Here is a 17560-nt window from a genome sequence, read left to right as displayed (position 1 = left end):
CACAAACTCCCAATTAAGATGCACTTGCAAACTGACATAAAGGCCCAAGAGGAAAACTGTCAACAGGAAGAGAGGCAACAGACCCAAAAATTGGAGAGTTTGAACTACAAGCTGAAATGATTTTAAAAACAATTACACTTGGGGCGCCTGGGTGGCTCAGTCAAGCATCTGCCTTGGGCTCAGGTCATGATCCCAGGGTCCTGGGATCGAGCACTGCCTTGGGCTCTGCAGTCAGTGGGGAGTCTGCTTGTCTCCCTCCCTCTTCCTCTGTCCCTGCCCCCCAACTCGTGCGCGCACTCTCTCTCAAACAAAAAAAAAAGGTTTAAAAACAATTACAATTAAAATCCTTAGAGACTTAATTATAAATATGAAATCCAAAAGAAGAAATTCAGTGAAAAAAACTTACAAGATTGCAAAAAAAAGAAGTATGCGTATTTTGGCAAGTAGTAAATGTAAAAGATCCAGAGATCATCTATGATGTCCCACCAGGTGGTATTAACCACTAACCATATTCCAGTGTGTATTCTTACAGCTTTTTATCTGTATAGATTTTGGTACAAACATGGGATCATGGTCCAGACTTTCATAACTTTTACATTAATCTAGAAACATTTTCTTACCAGTATTCTGCAGTCTTGAAGCTGTGCAATATTGCACATGGGTGTGATGATTTTTTGAATCTGCTATTTTATAACTACTTTCAACTTGCCATAATAATCATCTTTACATTTCATTCTTATAAAAATATCTTTATTTTCTCTGAGAAAGTAAAAATGTAGAGAATACATAAAAACATAAAGAAGACAAAGATCACTAATCTTACATGCAGAAATAAACTTTCTATGTGTAAAACTATGTATGTGTTTGTTTGTATATGTGTATATGATAGTCATCATATTACAGGTTTTGTAACCCCTTTTTTCACTTAACATCGTGAAGGGTTTTCCATGTGAAATAAAGGTCGGTATCATTTACAGGATGCTTAGTTGTTCATTGTAAAACTGTACCATAAATAATTCAGTTAACCTCCATTGTTAAGACAGTAAGGTATTTTTATTTCACTACTATGGACAGCGTTATCAGTGTTATAACACTGTTATAATATTATAAGTATGTTAAGGTTTTGTTCTTAGTGAGTACTGTATTTTTGTTTTTCAACAGGTGTTTGCATATGATCACTGTTTCTGGTCTATGGATGAATCAGTCAGAGAAAAGTATGCAGGTAAGTACAGCATCCTATTAACTACTATAGAAAAGGTGTTTGAATTTTTTCCCATAAAGTATTCCAGCATTATTTTGTGTAACTTTAAGAACTGTATTAAGAATTTCCTCCTGTCTCTGCTGTTTTTACAGTGATGGGGAAATAGGAGATTGACAGTGTGCTATACACAGTTGAGGTTATCAAACACATTCCCAGACCTTACATGGGACGTGGAGCCCAGTAGCCACTTAGACTCCCTTAGATGTCTGTGATGTGGTCTGGAGAGGTGACTTGGTATAGGAAAGTTGAGCAAGGGGAAGAGGAAACCTGTGGTTTAGTCTAGTCTCTGCTCCTGCCTGCTCAGAATTCTGTTACTCCCTTACCCTCCTCAACAAGACTGTCTCAAGCTCCTTTATTTTTTTTTTTTTAAGATTTTATTTTTTTATTTATTTGACACAGAGAGAGACACAGTGAGAGAGAGAGCACAAGCAGGGGGAGTGGGAGAGGGGGAAGCAGGCTCGCCGCTAAGCAGAGAGCCCGACGTGGGGCTCGATCCCAGGACCTGGGACCATGGCCTGAGCCGAAGGCGGTCGCTTAACTGACTGAGCCACCCAGGCGCCCCTCAAGCTCCTTTACACCACAAATTTAGGACTGCAGGGCCAGCCTTTTAATGTGTTTCATTCCTAACTGCTTATGACAGCTGTTTCTAAGCAGGATCTTTTAAATATTGAGGGTCATAATTGTATTGGCTTTTGTCATGAGACAGAGTAGTACTATAGCAGGTTCAAAAAGCTCAGGTTAATTTGCTCTAGCTGGCTCAATGGATTGCTTATGGATTGCTTCTGTATCGGAAGTAAGATGATGATATACTAATCTGGGAAATTAACTAGGAAGTGGGGCATAATGGAATGTTATTTATAGCATTCAAAGTATAACAAACATAACAACATCCAGTTCTTTCATAGTATATTCAAGACTCAAAGAGAGGTTGAATGACTTTGTTTTATTAACATATTTAATTTAGCCTGTGGAGGAGAATTTGGACCTATTACTTTTGTTCATGACTGAAAGCTAGAAGACATTTTCAAGATAGTCTTCCCTCCTCTAGGTAGTATATGTATCATAGGCCCTATTAATAAAAATTATCATTGAGGAAAAGGAGAGGAGATTGATATGTATGATTGTTTTGAATTCTAGTGCCCACTAAATAAAGCATTAGCTGGTGATATACAGTTGAATTCAGGTCCACGGAGGTCCCTAGTATAAATTTTAGATATTTATAATCATTGTTTATAAAATTAGCAGTTCATTAGCTTTTTGCATTGCAGGGGATTTTTGTCTAGTGTTTATTAATTCAAGTTCATATCATCAGGAACTTTTTACTCATTTCCTATCATGCGCTAACTAGATAAATACTCGAAGGCCATAAGCTTTTGGAAGCATTTATCAGCTCTAAAAATCTTGTTTGGAGATAGCCAATTTGAAAAAGTTCATTTTTAAGGGGGTTGTTTTTAGTTTTCAAAAAAATTGTTCATATGTAGTTTTGGCTTAAAATTTTCTTTCTTTTAAAATTAATTAATTTTTTTATTATGTTCAATTAGCCAGCATATAGTACATCATTAGTTTTTGATGTAGTGTTCAATGATTCATTAGTTGCATATAACACCCAGTGCTCATCACACGTGCCCTCCTTAATACCCATCAGTAAAATACCCTTTCTTCTTTTTCTCTCTCTCTCTTTCAGGTCAAGATGATGTTTTCAAGTGCCTTGGGGAGAATATCCTTCAGAATGCTTTTGATGGTTACAATGCATGTATCTTTGCCTATGGACAGACTGGTAATGTTAAATAATATATTATTTATTAAATATATATAATATTAAATATATGTATTTAAGCTTTAAAGATCATAACAGAGAAAGTAACAAAGAGAAAACATATTGTTAGCATCTTATCAGTTACAGTTGATAAGGAGCATTTTGACTCTGTACTTCTGTACTTCTGCAGTTACCAGGAAAGAAAATCTATTTAAAGTGAAGGAGTCACTTTTATAAGCGTGTATGTATAGCTTGTCCAGTTGAAAACTATTCTTTATGGAAGAATGCTTCCAATATTTTTTAAGAGGCAGTGTGTGATTTGGTTAAAAGAGCATGGATTTTGAGCCAGGGTAGCCCATTTCCAGCCTAGATCCTAGGAAGCAGTTCAGTTTCCTTATCTGTAAAGTGTTGGTGAGTACAGACCTTCCCTATAGGGTTGTCACAATGAGTTAACATCGAAAATTTATAGAAAAGGCCTGGTCCTTAAGAAATGGTGTTTTTGTTTTGTTATTATGACATTGATAAAGCATCAAGTGATAAAAGTAGCAATTTGAAAAAAAATACATTTAGAAAAGCATTGCTACTAAAGAAGGATAAGGAGTTGTACTTAAGTTAGGACTAGGCATGATTTAATGTTTTCCTTTCTATTTTCCTGTGTTCTCTGAATTTTCTTTAATGAATATGTATTTTTGGTACAACGGAGAAAATAATTTTATAGTAGAAAACCAAAAAAACCAAAAAACTCTTTGGTTTCTACACTGCTGCCAGAGGGTAGTAAGTGAATTTGCTCTGGGGTCTATAGGAATAATGTGTATTTTTTGTGCAATGATTAGTGGTTGGTAACAGTCACATAGTATTCATCATATGGATCTTCCCAGTTAATTTTAGAAAGCGACTCAGACCTTACTGTTTTCTGGTTCTTTTAGGTACTTTTTTAAAGTATGAAGATGGTTAAAGAATGTTTTTATTTTCTTCCTAAAAGATGTTTACTTTAGATTTTACATCTGTAATAGGAAAGCTTCTGTATTAGTCTCGTCATTTTATTTGAATATATTTCTTATTTTCTTTTGGGCATTTTGCTAAGTGCTAGTAGTTTATTTATGAGCAATGGAAAGAGGGTTATGTATTTAAACTTCTCAGAGGCAGTGATAACTATGATTTCTACTTTTTAGGATCTGGAAAATCTTATACCATGATGGGCACAGCTGACCAACCTGGATTAATTCCAAGACTTTGTAGTGGACTCTTTGAACGAACTCAGAAAGAGGAAAATGAAGAGCAGAGTTTTAAAGTAGAAGTGTCCTATATGGAAATTTATAATGAAAAAGTTAGAGACCTTCTTGATCCCAAAGGGTAAAGGACTTTGGAAACTAATGTTACAGCATTGTGGACTAAAACAGACTTAGAAATTGACTCAAGTGAAATTTTTTATATTGAACTCTGGTAGAGAGTTATTTATCTAGTGATTGTCTTTGTTATTTTATCTGTTTATCTAGTTATTGTCCTTGTGATTTTGTTTTTAGTCACATTGAACAGCTTCCTGCATTCAGTTCTGGCTTTTGCATTTAGGGCTGAGTTAGGGCAGGGAAGTATTGCCAAATGCATGTATTTGCCTGATATTGCTTTTCTCAGGTATATCCAAAACCACAAACAAAAAATATGCGATGAAAATTAAGTTACTTAGTATCAGACTGGTATCCTTAATCAAGTAGGGTTTTTTCTTTCCTTCTTTTTTTTAAAAAAAAAGACCAAGAAATTTCAGGTGGAATTTAGCTGTTTTTTTTTTCTTTGCAGGCTATGAAGTAAGGGAGACACATAATCAGAGATTTAAAACCTGGGCTTTAGGATAGTTCATTTTAAAAATTCCCAGAGAAAAAGAGTGTCCCATTTTACGGCATAGACTTTGAAAGAGAAGTGGTTTGAAAGTATTAGAAAGCTAAGAAAATGCTGTTCTCACTCTGTAGTCATAACTAAACCTAATGAGGAAGATAAGACATCTCTGAGGAAATCTGTCCATTGCACAGAGTTTTCCGAGTCAGATTTTAAGGAAGTGCAACCACAATGAGAAAGAAACCGATAATAACCACAGCCTGTGGCTTATGGATATAAGAACAGTGTTCATAAGGTCAGAGAGCCAAGTGAGCTGAGGTTTTCCAGAGAGTGCGGAGTTACCAGGGGACATTTAGTTATGTTTGGGTGAGAAAATGACCAAAGAAAGGTGGTCTTAGAAGCAGTGCATCGTAGTGATGCTCAATCAAGAAAACATGTCAACCCCTCATTGGCATCTCTTTTCTTTGACAAAGATGATGGCCTTTCCCAGTGATATTCAGTTGGTACTTAAGTATTTCTCTGTAAAACTTAACATCTGTTCAATGATCATTATTATGTGCTGGGCCCTTTGCAAGTTGGAAAGGAAGATCTCACAGCGTGGCCGGAATGAGTTTTGGAAACAAATAATTATAATACAATGTAATAATGCTGTTGTGAAAAGAGGTGTATATAAAATAGGTGAGAGCAAAGAGGGAATGAAGAGAAGAGAAGATTCCATGGAAGGTGCTTGATGATTTTTGTGCTGAGAAGGAGTTTGTCCGCTAAGTTAGGTGAGAACCATTCAGGCATAGGGGACAGCCTGTGCTAGAGCATGGAGGTGTGAGAAATCACTTGCTTGGAGAGTGACCCCGCTGTCCAGTGTGGCTGGGGGGCACCAAACGTGAAAGTCAAAACAGGAAACAAAAGGAGGCCTCTGAGGTAGGAAGGTTATAGCCTAGGTACCCACATCTTGCTGAATATTGTGTCCTTGTACTTTTCCCGACTCTGCCCTGAATACTCGTCCTTGCACCTTCACCTCTGTGGAAGAGCATCACTTCCTTTGAGATCCCAGACCTACTCTTGCCAGAAATGCTTAGCTGAATTCATTTCTGTGTTTTGTATTCCACAGTGCTTGTGTGGAATCGCTTGAACTTTATCTACAATTTGCTCGGAGTCTTTAGTAATTTCTTCTTATGTTTGTCTTGGGTATCATTAGTAATGAACAGCATGGGCTTGGGGTTCACATAGCTCTGCATCCAGGTCCTCTAATTACCTACAGAGCAAGTTCCTTTTGCTTTCTAGGCCTCATTTGTACCAAGGGGATGATAACATTACATAATATCACAGAGGGCTGTTGTGGTGATTGGCTGGGATGATATACCTGAGGTCTTAGAACATTTACTTAGTAAGTGCTCAGTAAAGTGCTAGTTGCTACTGCTGTCTCCTCCAGAAAGTTTCTTGAGGATTTTTCCATTGTTTTTGAAGAGTCAAAGTGAATGGATTAAAAACTCTAAGGGCGATCCCTTTTTAGTGAAAGACTATTTGAGAAAACTTAGTTGTTTTTTTTGTAAGACTTATTTATTTATTTATTTCAGTTGAGCATGGAACCCAACATGGAGCTCAATCTCACAACCTTGAGATCATGACCTGAGCCGAAATCAAGAGTCGGATGCTTAACCGACTGAGCCATCCAGGCACCCCAAGGGAACTTAGTTTTTTTAAATCAAGTACTAATTTTATGAATTCAGTATCTTTTTAAGAGAAGAGGAAAAATGAAAGGAAAAAGTTATGATATAGTATGTCCTGAGATCAGACTTAAGTCAAATATTCTATATTTATTTCGTGTACAGTTTTATAGTAGTAAGTGAAGTTTTTGGTGGCTGATCCTAGGGTAGTAGAGGATTTCAAATCATTAGAAAATAAGTTCATAAGTAAGAATCACTTGCAATCTCACTATCAACAAATATTTTTTTTATTGTAATGTTTATATTTTTTACAGAGCTTTTTTGAGATAGAATTCATTTACCATACAATCATCAAGGAATATTCTTAATGTTTTTTGGTTAGTATGATTAAGTATGTTTTAGGTTTTTGGCAGATGCCACTTACTGAGTTTATTAGTTCCTTGTTTGTAAGTGGTATTTATTTATTTTTTAATCATGAATAAGTATTTAATTTTATTGAATCCATTTCACTACATTTATTGAAATGATAATGTGGTTTTTTTCCCCCATTTAGTCAATCTGTTAGTCTAGTGTGGTAAAGGGCATGAATGTTTTTCCCACGTTAAAACAACCCAGTAGCCCTGGGATCAGCCTAATGTTATATTTTTAAGTCATTATTAAATTCAGTCTGTTGTTTGTCTTTATTCATGACTGAGATTGGTCTTGAGGTTTCTCTCTTGCACAGTTAACATTTATTGAGTTTCTGTTCTTTGTACCACATTCTGTGAAATGACAAGTAGATTGTTTGTATTTATTTGACTCTGCATTCTTTGTGGTAGTAAATAGACATCCCACAGTGTACCCTTTTGAGTGATGTGATATTTTACCACATTATGAAGTTTTTCTTATCAGTCAAGATTTTAAATTTTGGTTTATCTTCTTAGATCAAGTTAGTTGGTTCTTTTTACTTGGGATCTTTGTTGAATTCAGTATATATTTTTATGGAGCACTATTGAGTCCTTTTAAAAACAGGTTATTGTTTTAAAATTCTTTCTTTCTTTTTAATGAGCAGAAGTCGTCAAACATTAAAAGTCAGAGAGCACAATGTTTTGGGACCCTATGTCGATGGACTTTCCAAACTGGCTGTCACAAGCTACAAGGTAATCATCTCTTTTCTGTAAACTGCTGAAATTCACTGTAGCAGATTATTTCTTGTTTAATTTGTGATGATTATTTTTCTTGAAATTAAAAAAAATTAATCGTAGCATTACTTAATAAGCTACTTTTTACAAAGATCTTTTTTAAAGAGCTATATATGGCTATTTGGACAGTTTAATTTTGAGAGGTGTACACATTTGCAAAGCATACCTTTTTTTCATATTTTAATGAGCTCTAAAGTTGTGATATTCCTTACAATTGCATCTTAAAATTATATATAGCAGCATTTTTCTTCCCTAGTAGTGCATAAGATAATGAAGTTGCCTATGGTTTCATTGATTTAATGAAATAAAACATATGAATTGGGTAGTTGGAATTCAAAGTCTGTTTCTGAATTTGAGAGGATCATTCACTGGCCTTTGATTCTCTTCATTTTCAAACTTACAGTTCTGCTTTGTGTGGATCCATCAGGCTTTGCATGTTGGGGAAATGGGGGTGGAGTGAGATGCTGTGATGTAATGTACATTGAATTAAGAGTCAGAGAATGTTGATCTGGTGACACTTAATACTCTTGTGTGACTCTTGTATGACTCTGGATCACCTACCTCACTAAGCCTCTTTGTCCCCATTTTTAAAATGGAAATTAGTTTTATTTTCTTGACTATCTTATGAGGTAGGTCCATTTGTTTTTTTGTTCATTAATCATTTCTATCATTTGGTCAATGATACTTATTTAGTAAACATTAGATACTTCATTTGGTAAACATGTATGAACACCTGTCATGTGCCAGACATTGTCCTGGGTGCTGAGGATATAAAGTGAATGAGATGGTCCATTTCCTCAAGATGCTTATAGATGTTATTATAAAGATGTTCTAAAACAACATGATTTTAAGAGCAGTGAGAAATGCATGCTTAGGATTCATGGTAGTTTGGAGGAGGGGGTACCTAACTTAAAGGGACATGTAGGTATCTGGGATGGGTGATGTCTAGGAAGACTTCCTGGAGGAGATCGAATGAAATAATGTGAAAAGTCTTTGAGAATGTAGGGTTTGATATAAATGTTAGTAGGTATTGTTATTTTAATCATGATCATTTAAGAACTTATTTATACAACATTGGAGAGAGATCAGATGTTTTTGAAGGCTCAGAGGAGATTGGAAAGTGTAAAGAGATATTCTGCTTGTTTAAGAAATTAAAAGGCTCAATACAGAGTTTATGCATGAGACAACAGATTGGGGGCCAATAAATAAGTGTGGGCTAAATAAGGTGAAGCTTTTACATTAAGTCTCAGGATTGTCAGATTTAATAGATCTAAAATGGATTTGGAATGGATCTAAAAAATTGTGAATTTTACTTTTTGTGTTGGTTTTTCCATTTTGGTGCCTACTTAAACTTCTCTTTGTAGTTAATGTTTCTACTTTGAGGCTTTTGATTGATCATATTGAATTTTTTTATAAACATTATTCTTTTTCACTGATACAGCAAAATAGAAAATTAGATTTTCAAAGTTTTTCATATATATGTGTCAGTTAGGATTGTGTTGGTTGCAAATAACAGGAAAATATAATAGGATTTAAGTTCTTTGGAACATGAATTGTCTTCTGTTTTGTTCCTTATTTATTCTCAGAATTCAAAATGTATCTGTCATGTAATAGGTGGCTTTCATATATTATTTACGTGAACAAATGAAAGAATGAATGGTCAGAGGGCTGATACAGTGTCTCCAAAGATGCTTTTGGGGACCTAGATTCCTTCCAGCTCTCCACATAGAGCCAGCTCTGTGGTAATGCCCTTATTCTCATAGTTCAAGATCTTAAGCTCTTAGAACCAAGATGTGTGAGAGCATGCCTACTCCCTTTAAGGAGAATTCCCAGATGACTTTGTGTCTCATTTGCTAAAAGTTAATCCTATGGCCAGACTGAGCTGCAAGGGCATCTGGGAAATGTAGTCTCAGTTCCACTGCAAGGTGCTCAGCTCTGGGTTCCTTTACTAGAAAGAAAATGAGACAGGGTAAGAGGAGACAACTGGTCCACCCTTTCATACATACCATCTTTCTTGTTCCTCGTTAAAAATCCTTGTAAGGTAGATTATATTATAGCTCTGTATTGTTACTTATGAAACGAAAATTCAGTTTGGTTAACTATTTTTAGAGCTTATGACATTTGAAAAAATGAAGATCCCATCCCATGATCTTTCAAGTGCATCATGCTATCTCGTTTTTAACAGTAATGACAATGAAGTAGTAAATCTGCAGAAATTTAGTTTCTTGATACTCTGTTTTCAGAAACAGGTCTGGTATAAAATACAGTAATGTGGTGACAGTGTAATGCTTGCATGAAGGGGTTACAGTTATTTTTGTTGCTTATTCAAATAATCTGATTTAACAGTTGTCTTCTATTGCTTCTGTCATTAAAGAAACTAAATTTCTCGATTAGATGAAGTTTGGCACGAATCATTTGTCCATCTTATGGGTCTCCACATGTGGCTTCTAAATTTTTCTAATTCTCGGTCACAGCTGCTATTTTATTTGGCACCTACAGAAAATAAATGTGTTTTGTTTGAGTTTTCGGAGACAGTATTGGCTGTTATATTCTGTGGGGCTTAATGTTCATTGAGAAGCAAAGTATAAATGTGTAAACTCCAAATGTGGTTGACTGAGTAGTGAAACTTGTAATGCATTTCAAAGGATAGCAGAGTTTTGATGTTTAGTTGACAGATAATGAAATGTGTGTCTATGACTTGTTTCTACTTAGGATATTGAGTCTTTGATGTCTGAAGGTAACAAGTCTCGCACAGTTGCTGCCACCAACATGAATGAGGAGAGTAGTCGATCTCATGCAGTCTTCAAAATCACCCTTACACATACTTTATATGATGTGAAGTCTGGGGTAGGTATTCACATGCTTGACCTTTTTTTTTTTAAATATTTCTAAAGTGGATCATGATTTATCATATTCCATTCCCTTCAGGTGTTAGATGACTTAAAGTCCTAGCCAGCCATGGATATATTAGTTAGGACTCAGCATGACATAGAAGCCACTGTAGGTAAACAGGGATTTAATGGAGGGATTGGTTGATTACAGAGTTTTAGAACACTTGAGAAAGAATGGATTCTAGACTGAATCTCTAGGAATAACAATGTAGATATCATCCAGCAAGGGTGGTACTACCTCTGAGCAGTCAGCTCAGGCCTGCCAGATACACAGGAGTTAGTAAAGCTGCCTCATAGTGAGGGGAAGCTGAATGTAACCTGAGACACTTGTAGGAAACCTATTTCCATGATCCTCTTGCCAAAAGAAAAAAGCCAAAACAGTCCAGGGGGATGACCTCTGCTTTGCTTCTGCTTTCCAAATCTGAAGCAAGTATATCTGCTTGGCAGAACCTAAGTCACATCCTGAACCCTGGCTGCAAGTGAGTCTGAGAAATGTAGTTTTCAGTTCCGCCCTGTCCAACTAAAGGAAGGTGGGACAGAAGTTAAACATGCTGATGGTTCACAGCCTCTGCCATAGCAAATTTTGAGCTTTAAAGTTGGATGGCTAGCTGTATAAGCTAATGTTAACTCTAGCTGATTTAGTAGAGATTGTTTTGAAATGTTACCTTCTGCTAAACAGCTAAGTATTAGAAGGAATAAACTATACTGGGGAAATTGTACTATAAAATTTCAGTAGATTTGTAGAATGATTTTTTGAGTATTTGATTTTGAAGCTTATGAAGAGTAAACAGAGCTAAAAATGTATATGCTTCTACTGCACTGAAAACTTCTCATTTTTCCTCTTACTTTTTATGTGAATATTTGCATATTTTATGATGATGCCTACCCCCCAGCAAATCAGTTTCAAATACCAGAAGCTAAAATAATCATGCTGGCAAAAATGCTATATTTTGGCAAGATTTTCATTTGCTGAAAGCATATTTTTCTTTTTTTTACCATCACAGCAAGATTAGTGTAACAACAAAAAGTTCTTTGTTTTCTATTTCCTTTTCAGCATAAAACAAAAAACATACTGATGACTTTTTTTTTTTTAACCAAAAGTACTTTTGATTTGGGAAGCTGAATATCCTTTTGTTAGCAACATGTTTATTTATGGAAATAAATATAAATGTATATATTAAAGAAAAGTTTTAAGAAATGAACCAGTCTATAAATTTGGGCACTGCTTTCCCACATTTCTTGTATTGCTGCTGAAGTATAAAATATCTATTATGTGTGTGATTATGTTATGGAATATTTTTGATAAAGGAAAATGTCAGTATATATTTATGTATATTTATGTAATAACTAGAGAAATATGTAAATTTAATACCTGAAACTATGAAATAAGGGAATTACTATATATAAATAATATGAAAAATATAAGAAAGTATTGAGTTTTTGAGAGATCCTATTATGTAAAATATTAATTTTTTTAAGACCAATGAGAGTTGCAAATATTTTTCTCTCAGGGTTATTGGTAAATATTTTGAGATTTTTAAGCAGTTTTATATCATATTAAAATTTATATTTTATAAGTGCTTTCATATAATTCTCTATGAAAATTTTGTTGGGGTGCCTGGGTGGCTCAGTCAGTTAAGCATCTGCCTTTGGCTCAGGTCATGATCTCAGGGTCCTGGGATCAAGCCCCACGTCAGGCTATCTGCTCAGCAGGGAGTCTTCTTCTCCCTCTGTGCTCCTCCTCTCTCTATCAAATAAATAAATAAAATCTTTAAAAAAAATTGTATTGGGTTCCCTTCAAAATGTCCCATTTTGGGGGGCGCTATTTTCTGAGATAACTTTCACTCTTGTCTGGGTTAGTAGGGTTGGGTATAATTTTGTATATCTACTACTAGACTATACAGTTTTCTTATACTGTTTTTTTTTAAATTTGTTTTCTTATACTGTTTTTTTTATTTTAGATTGAGAGAGTGCATGCCTGTGTGTGTGGAGCACGGGGAGGGGCAGAGAGAGAGAGGGAATCAAGCAGATTCCCTGCTGAGTGCAGAGCCCAACTCAGGGCTCAATCCCAGGACCCTGAGATCATGACCTGCGCCGAAACCAGGAGTCGGATGCCTAGCCAACTGAGCTACTCGGGCGCCCCTTCTTACACTTTTATAGCAGTGCAAGCTAATTTTGAAATAACAGTAAATAATGTTTTAATAAAGGATTTAGATAATAAACTCATTGGTAGAGATGTAGGACTTCCTGTATTCTTTAACTGTTTATTAGTATTTGTTGATTTACTTTCTAGACATCTGGAGAGAAAGTGGGCAAACTGAGCTTGGTTGATTTAGCTGGCAGTGAGCGAGCAACGAAAACTGGAGCTGCGGGGGACAGGTTGAAGGAGGGGAGCAACATCAACAAGTAAGTTTTCCAGAAGCTTTTCTTATTTTACTGATTTAAGAGCCAAATAGGGGAACTTCTGTGGTTATTAAAAGAATAAGATGCTGGAATGATTGAAGCTATAATGAATAAATAATGGAAAATTTTTTTCATATATATATATATATATATATATATATATATATATAGGCCCAAGCCTATTTTATGTTTTGTTGAGATGTCTGATGGGGCTGAGGAGCACAGTCAAGTCAGAGGTTTCTCAAGAGCAGCTCTATTGAGATCTGCGGCTGGGTAATTGTTCCTGGGACTGTTCTTGTGTATTGTAGGATGTTTGGTGGGATCCCTGGCCTTATCCACTAGATGGTGGTAGTACCTGCCACCTCTCTTACCCCACCCCCGGTTGTGACAACCCAAACATGTCTGTGGACCTTGCCAACATCTCCCGGTTAGGGGCACAGTAGCCCTCCAGTTGAGAACCACTGGTCTAAGCTATGGAAAAGGACGAAGGTAATGGTCTGTTAGAGTCCAGCTGTTGATCTCAACCTGGGTGTCACTCTCTGAACCAACATCAGCTCGTGTACTAGTCCCATTGGGCTTTCCCTTGTATGACTGTTGTGGTGGTGCTCATTTATACCAAGAAGCTAGGGTTTTATAAAGTAATAATTTTGTGTACAAACTCCTTCATATAGTTATATTTTCTACCTCAAGCTAAATTTTAGCTCCTTGTGGGCAGGAATCCAGAAGGATGCATTATGAGAGTAACCAACTAGAGATCATAGAAGATCATCATCCAGATGTTATGCTATTATTGTATTATTGAACGGTGATATACATATATATAAATGATATTACATATGATATATATGTAGATACATATGATATAAATAGATACCTCATATACACACGTACATATATGCAAATGTTTTTGCCTTATACTAAGTTTTAATTAATTGTATTGTGTTTGTGGCTTCCTTTCTTTAAGATATTTGGTGTTTGTTTCTTTTCTTAACCTAGAGGTTTATGGCTCATGTTGCTCTTTACAAAAATGAAAAAAAGTAATTGAGCTAAGCAATTTTATTGCTTGCAGTAGTGTTAGAAGGATATCAGCTTTTAGAGTTTATGTGTTTTTAAACTGAGCAGCAAAATGCTGACAACAGTGCTATTCTCATGCAGGTAGGAGGCATCTTGATGTTCAGTTTTTGTGCTAAAATGTGACATTTGATATTCTCAGTTTTTTATGATTATTCCGGTTTGTTGCACCATGCAGGTCCCTCACAACCCTCGGTCTGGTTATCTCAGCCCTAGCAGATCAGAGTGCTGGCAAAAACAAGAATAAATTTGTTCCATATCGTGACTCAGTTCTCACTTGGCTGCTCAAAGTAAGCTTCCCACCCCCACCCTTTCTGGCATACTCTTGGTGGTTGGTAGAAAGGAAGAGAAGAGTAGACTGTTAATCCCTCCTATCATTTCTTTTACCAATGTTCAAATTTAAAATCATTAGTCTCTCACATGATAATCATGGATTTAATAGATTAAGCACCTGATTCATCAGAACCTGGAAGCAATGGGATTTGGGGCACACAGAACCACACAGTTGCCTTTGAGATTTTGAGGTGTAGAAGAAGAACCTCATGCTAATCCTATAGCAGATTGAGTCAAAGGAAAGGATTTCCACTGTCTTACAGACTCTGCTGGACTACTCTGTTTTTCTCACAGACTCCTTTTGTTTGACTGACATTTTGGACCTTGTTTTTCTGATTAACATCAAGACTACTCATGATCACTTTAATTTACGTTTAGCTTCCTAATGTTGTTTATGGGTACAGAATAGAGCACACAGTCATTCGTTTGTTAATTGATTCAGTATGTATGAGAGAAATGGAAATGAGAAAGAACAAAAGCTATGAAGTGCTTATGAGGGGAATGTAAAGAAATGTGGGACCCTCCTTGCCCTCTACTTGCTCAGGGTCTGGTAAGGGAGATAAGATGTGAACACAAAATATTATAACAAGAGTCAGTGATTCCATGAGAGAGTTAGTAAGGACACGCAATAGGAATTTGGTGAAGAGAGAGGCTATTTCCAGGTCTCTTCCAGTCTTCAGGGTCCCTCTAGTCTATCGAGGTGGTGTGGTGGATTGAATATTGGATTAGGAACTAGAGGATAGAAAGTCCAGTGACAGTTTAACTCTGTATAGAGTTGCCAACCTGGAACAAAATATTTTATTTAATACTCCTTTTCCTTTTCTGTTTTTTTTTTTTTTTTAAATGAAGAAGTAATTTTATGGGCCCTGTTTAGTTTTGTGATGAGTTCTTCTCTCATCAGTCAAGAATTTATTGAATGCCTGTTACTCACTGTGGTAGGGGTTGAGAATATAAAGATGAGTTAAGCACAGCTTTGCTTAGTAGAAGACACGACTTTTTTTTTTTTTGGCTATTTTTAAATTTTATTTTAATTCCAGTATAGTTAACATACAGTGTTACATTAATTTCAGGTGTACAATATAGTGATTCAGCACTTCCATACAACACCTGGTGCTCATCACAAGTGCACTCCTTAATCCCCATCACCTGTTTCATCCATCTCCCCACCCACCTCCCCTCTGGTAACCATCAGCGTGTTCTCTATAGTTAAGAGTTGGCTTCTTGGGCACCTGGGTGGCTCAGTTGTTAAGCGTCTACCTTTGGCTCAGGTCATGAACCCAGAGTCCTGGGATCGAGCCCTGCATCAGGCTCCCTGCTCTGCGGGAAGCCTGCTTCTCCCTCTCCCACTCCCCCTGCTTGTGTTCCCTCTCTCGCTGCGTCTCTCTCTGTCAAAAAAGAAATGAAATCTTAAAAAAAAAAAAAGAGTTGGCTTCTTGATTTGTCTCCCTGTCCCCCCCCTTTTTTTTGTCTTCTTTGCTTTGTTTTGTTTCTTAAATTCCACATATGAATGAAATCATTTGGTGTTTGTCTTTTTCTGACTAATTTTGCTTAGCATTATACTCTAGCTCCATCCACATCTTTGCAAATGGCAAGATTTCATTCCTTTTTATGACTGAATAATATTCCATTGTGTATATATACCACATCTTCTTTATCCATTCATCTGTTGATGGACACTTGGGCTGCTTTTGTAATTTGGCTATTATAAATAATGCTGTTATAAACATATGAGTGCCTATATCCCTTTAAATTGGTGTTTTTGTATTTCAGGGTAAATACCAGCAGTGGGATTACTGGATTGTAGGGTAGTTCTATTTTTAACTTTTTGAGGAACCTCCGTACTGTTTTCCAGAGTGCACCAGTTTTCATTCCCACCAAAAACACAAGAAGGTTCCTTTTTCTTCACATCTTCACCAACACTTGTTTCTTGTGGTTTTGATTTTAGCCATTCTAACAGGTGTGAGCTGATACCTCATTGTAGTTTTGATTTGTATTTCCATGATGATGAGTGATGTTGAGCATCTTTTCATGTGTCTGTTGGCCATCTGTTTGTCTTTGGAGAATGTCTGCCCTTTTTTTAATTGGATTATTTCATTTTTTTTGGTGTGGATTTGTATAAGTTCTTTAAATATTTTGGATATTAACCCTTCATTAGATAAGTCATTTGCAAACATCTTCTTCCATTCAGTAGGTTGCCTTTCAGCTTTGTTGATTGTTTCCTTCACTCTGCAGAAGCTTTTTATTTTGATGTAGTCCTGATAGTTTATTTTTGCTTTTATTTCCCTTGCCTCAGGAGACATATCTAGAAAGATGCTGCTATGGCTGATGTCACAGACATTTCTGCCTGTGCTGTCTTCTAGGATTTTTTGTGGTTTCAGGTCTTTAATCCATTTTGAGTTTATTTTTGTGGATGGTGTAAGAAAGTGGTCCAGTTTCATTCTTCTGCATGTGGCTGTCCAATTTTCCCAACACCATTTGTTGAAGAGACTTTCTTTTTCCCATTGCATATTCTTTCCTGCTTTGTCAAAGATTAATTGACCATATAATTATGGGTTTATTTCTGGGTTTTCGATTCTGTTCCATTGATCTATGTGTCTGTTTTTGTGCCAGTACTATTCTGTTTTGATCACTACAGCTTTGTAATATAACTTGAAATCCAGAATTGTGATACCTCCAGCTTTTGTTTTTCAGAATTGCTTTGGCTATTTGGGATCTTTTGTGGTTCCATATAAGTTTTTGGATTGTTTGTTCTAGCTCTGTGAAAAATGCTGTTGGTATTTTGATAGGAATTGCATTAAATGTGTAGATTTCTTTGGGTAGAATAGACATTTTAACAATATTTGTTCTTCTAAGGTGACACAACTCTGACTTAGTCCGTGATGTGTTTGTAAAGGAAGTTGGGTTTTCTCTTAGTTTCTACTCTCTCAAAGGGTTATTGGTATTCAACTTTACTTTCTAAAACTCCACACACCATTTAAGCATGCTTTATTAAGTGAAACTGGCCACAGTAGAAAATCAGATAGAGTACTTCCTTTGGCAAAATGCAAAAAGAATTAGAAATTTAAAACAAAAGGATAAATAAGCAAAGTTTGATAATTAAAAACCACTTGTAGATAACTCTTGAATTTAAGGGGCATTACAAAACATTTCACTACCAAGGAAATAATTGT

General features: G+C 35.9%; 1 protein-coding gene across 1 annotated transcript in view; it reads left to right on the top strand.

Moving 5' to 3' along the window:
* KIF13B (kinesin family member 13B) overlaps positions 1-17560 on the top strand; it is a 196845-nt gene that overhangs the window by 67819 nt on the left and 111466 nt on the right. Inside the window, exons 4-10 of the mRNA XM_028114271.2 lie at positions 1162-1222; positions 2946-3038; positions 4190-4370; positions 7563-7650; positions 10405-10539; positions 12877-12989; positions 14236-14347. Coding sequence (XP_027970072.1) covers positions 1162-1222; positions 2946-3038; positions 4190-4370; positions 7563-7650; positions 10405-10539; positions 12877-12989; positions 14236-14347 — 783 coding nt within the window. The remainder of the gene's footprint in view (positions 1-1161; positions 1223-2945; positions 3039-4189; positions 4371-7562; positions 7651-10404; positions 10540-12876; positions 12990-14235; positions 14348-17560) is intronic.

This window comes from Eumetopias jubatus, unplaced genomic scaffold (genome assembly GCF_037043125.1).
Source record: "Eumetopias jubatus isolate StellerSeaLion01/CBP00866 unplaced genomic scaffold, mEumJub1_p1.0 scaffold_2, whole genome shotgun sequence".
NCBI lineage: Eukaryota > Metazoa > Chordata > Mammalia > Carnivora > Otariidae > Eumetopias > Eumetopias jubatus.
Note: the sequence above shows the minus strand (reverse complement) of the source record. Positions and strands in the feature narration are given on the sequence as shown.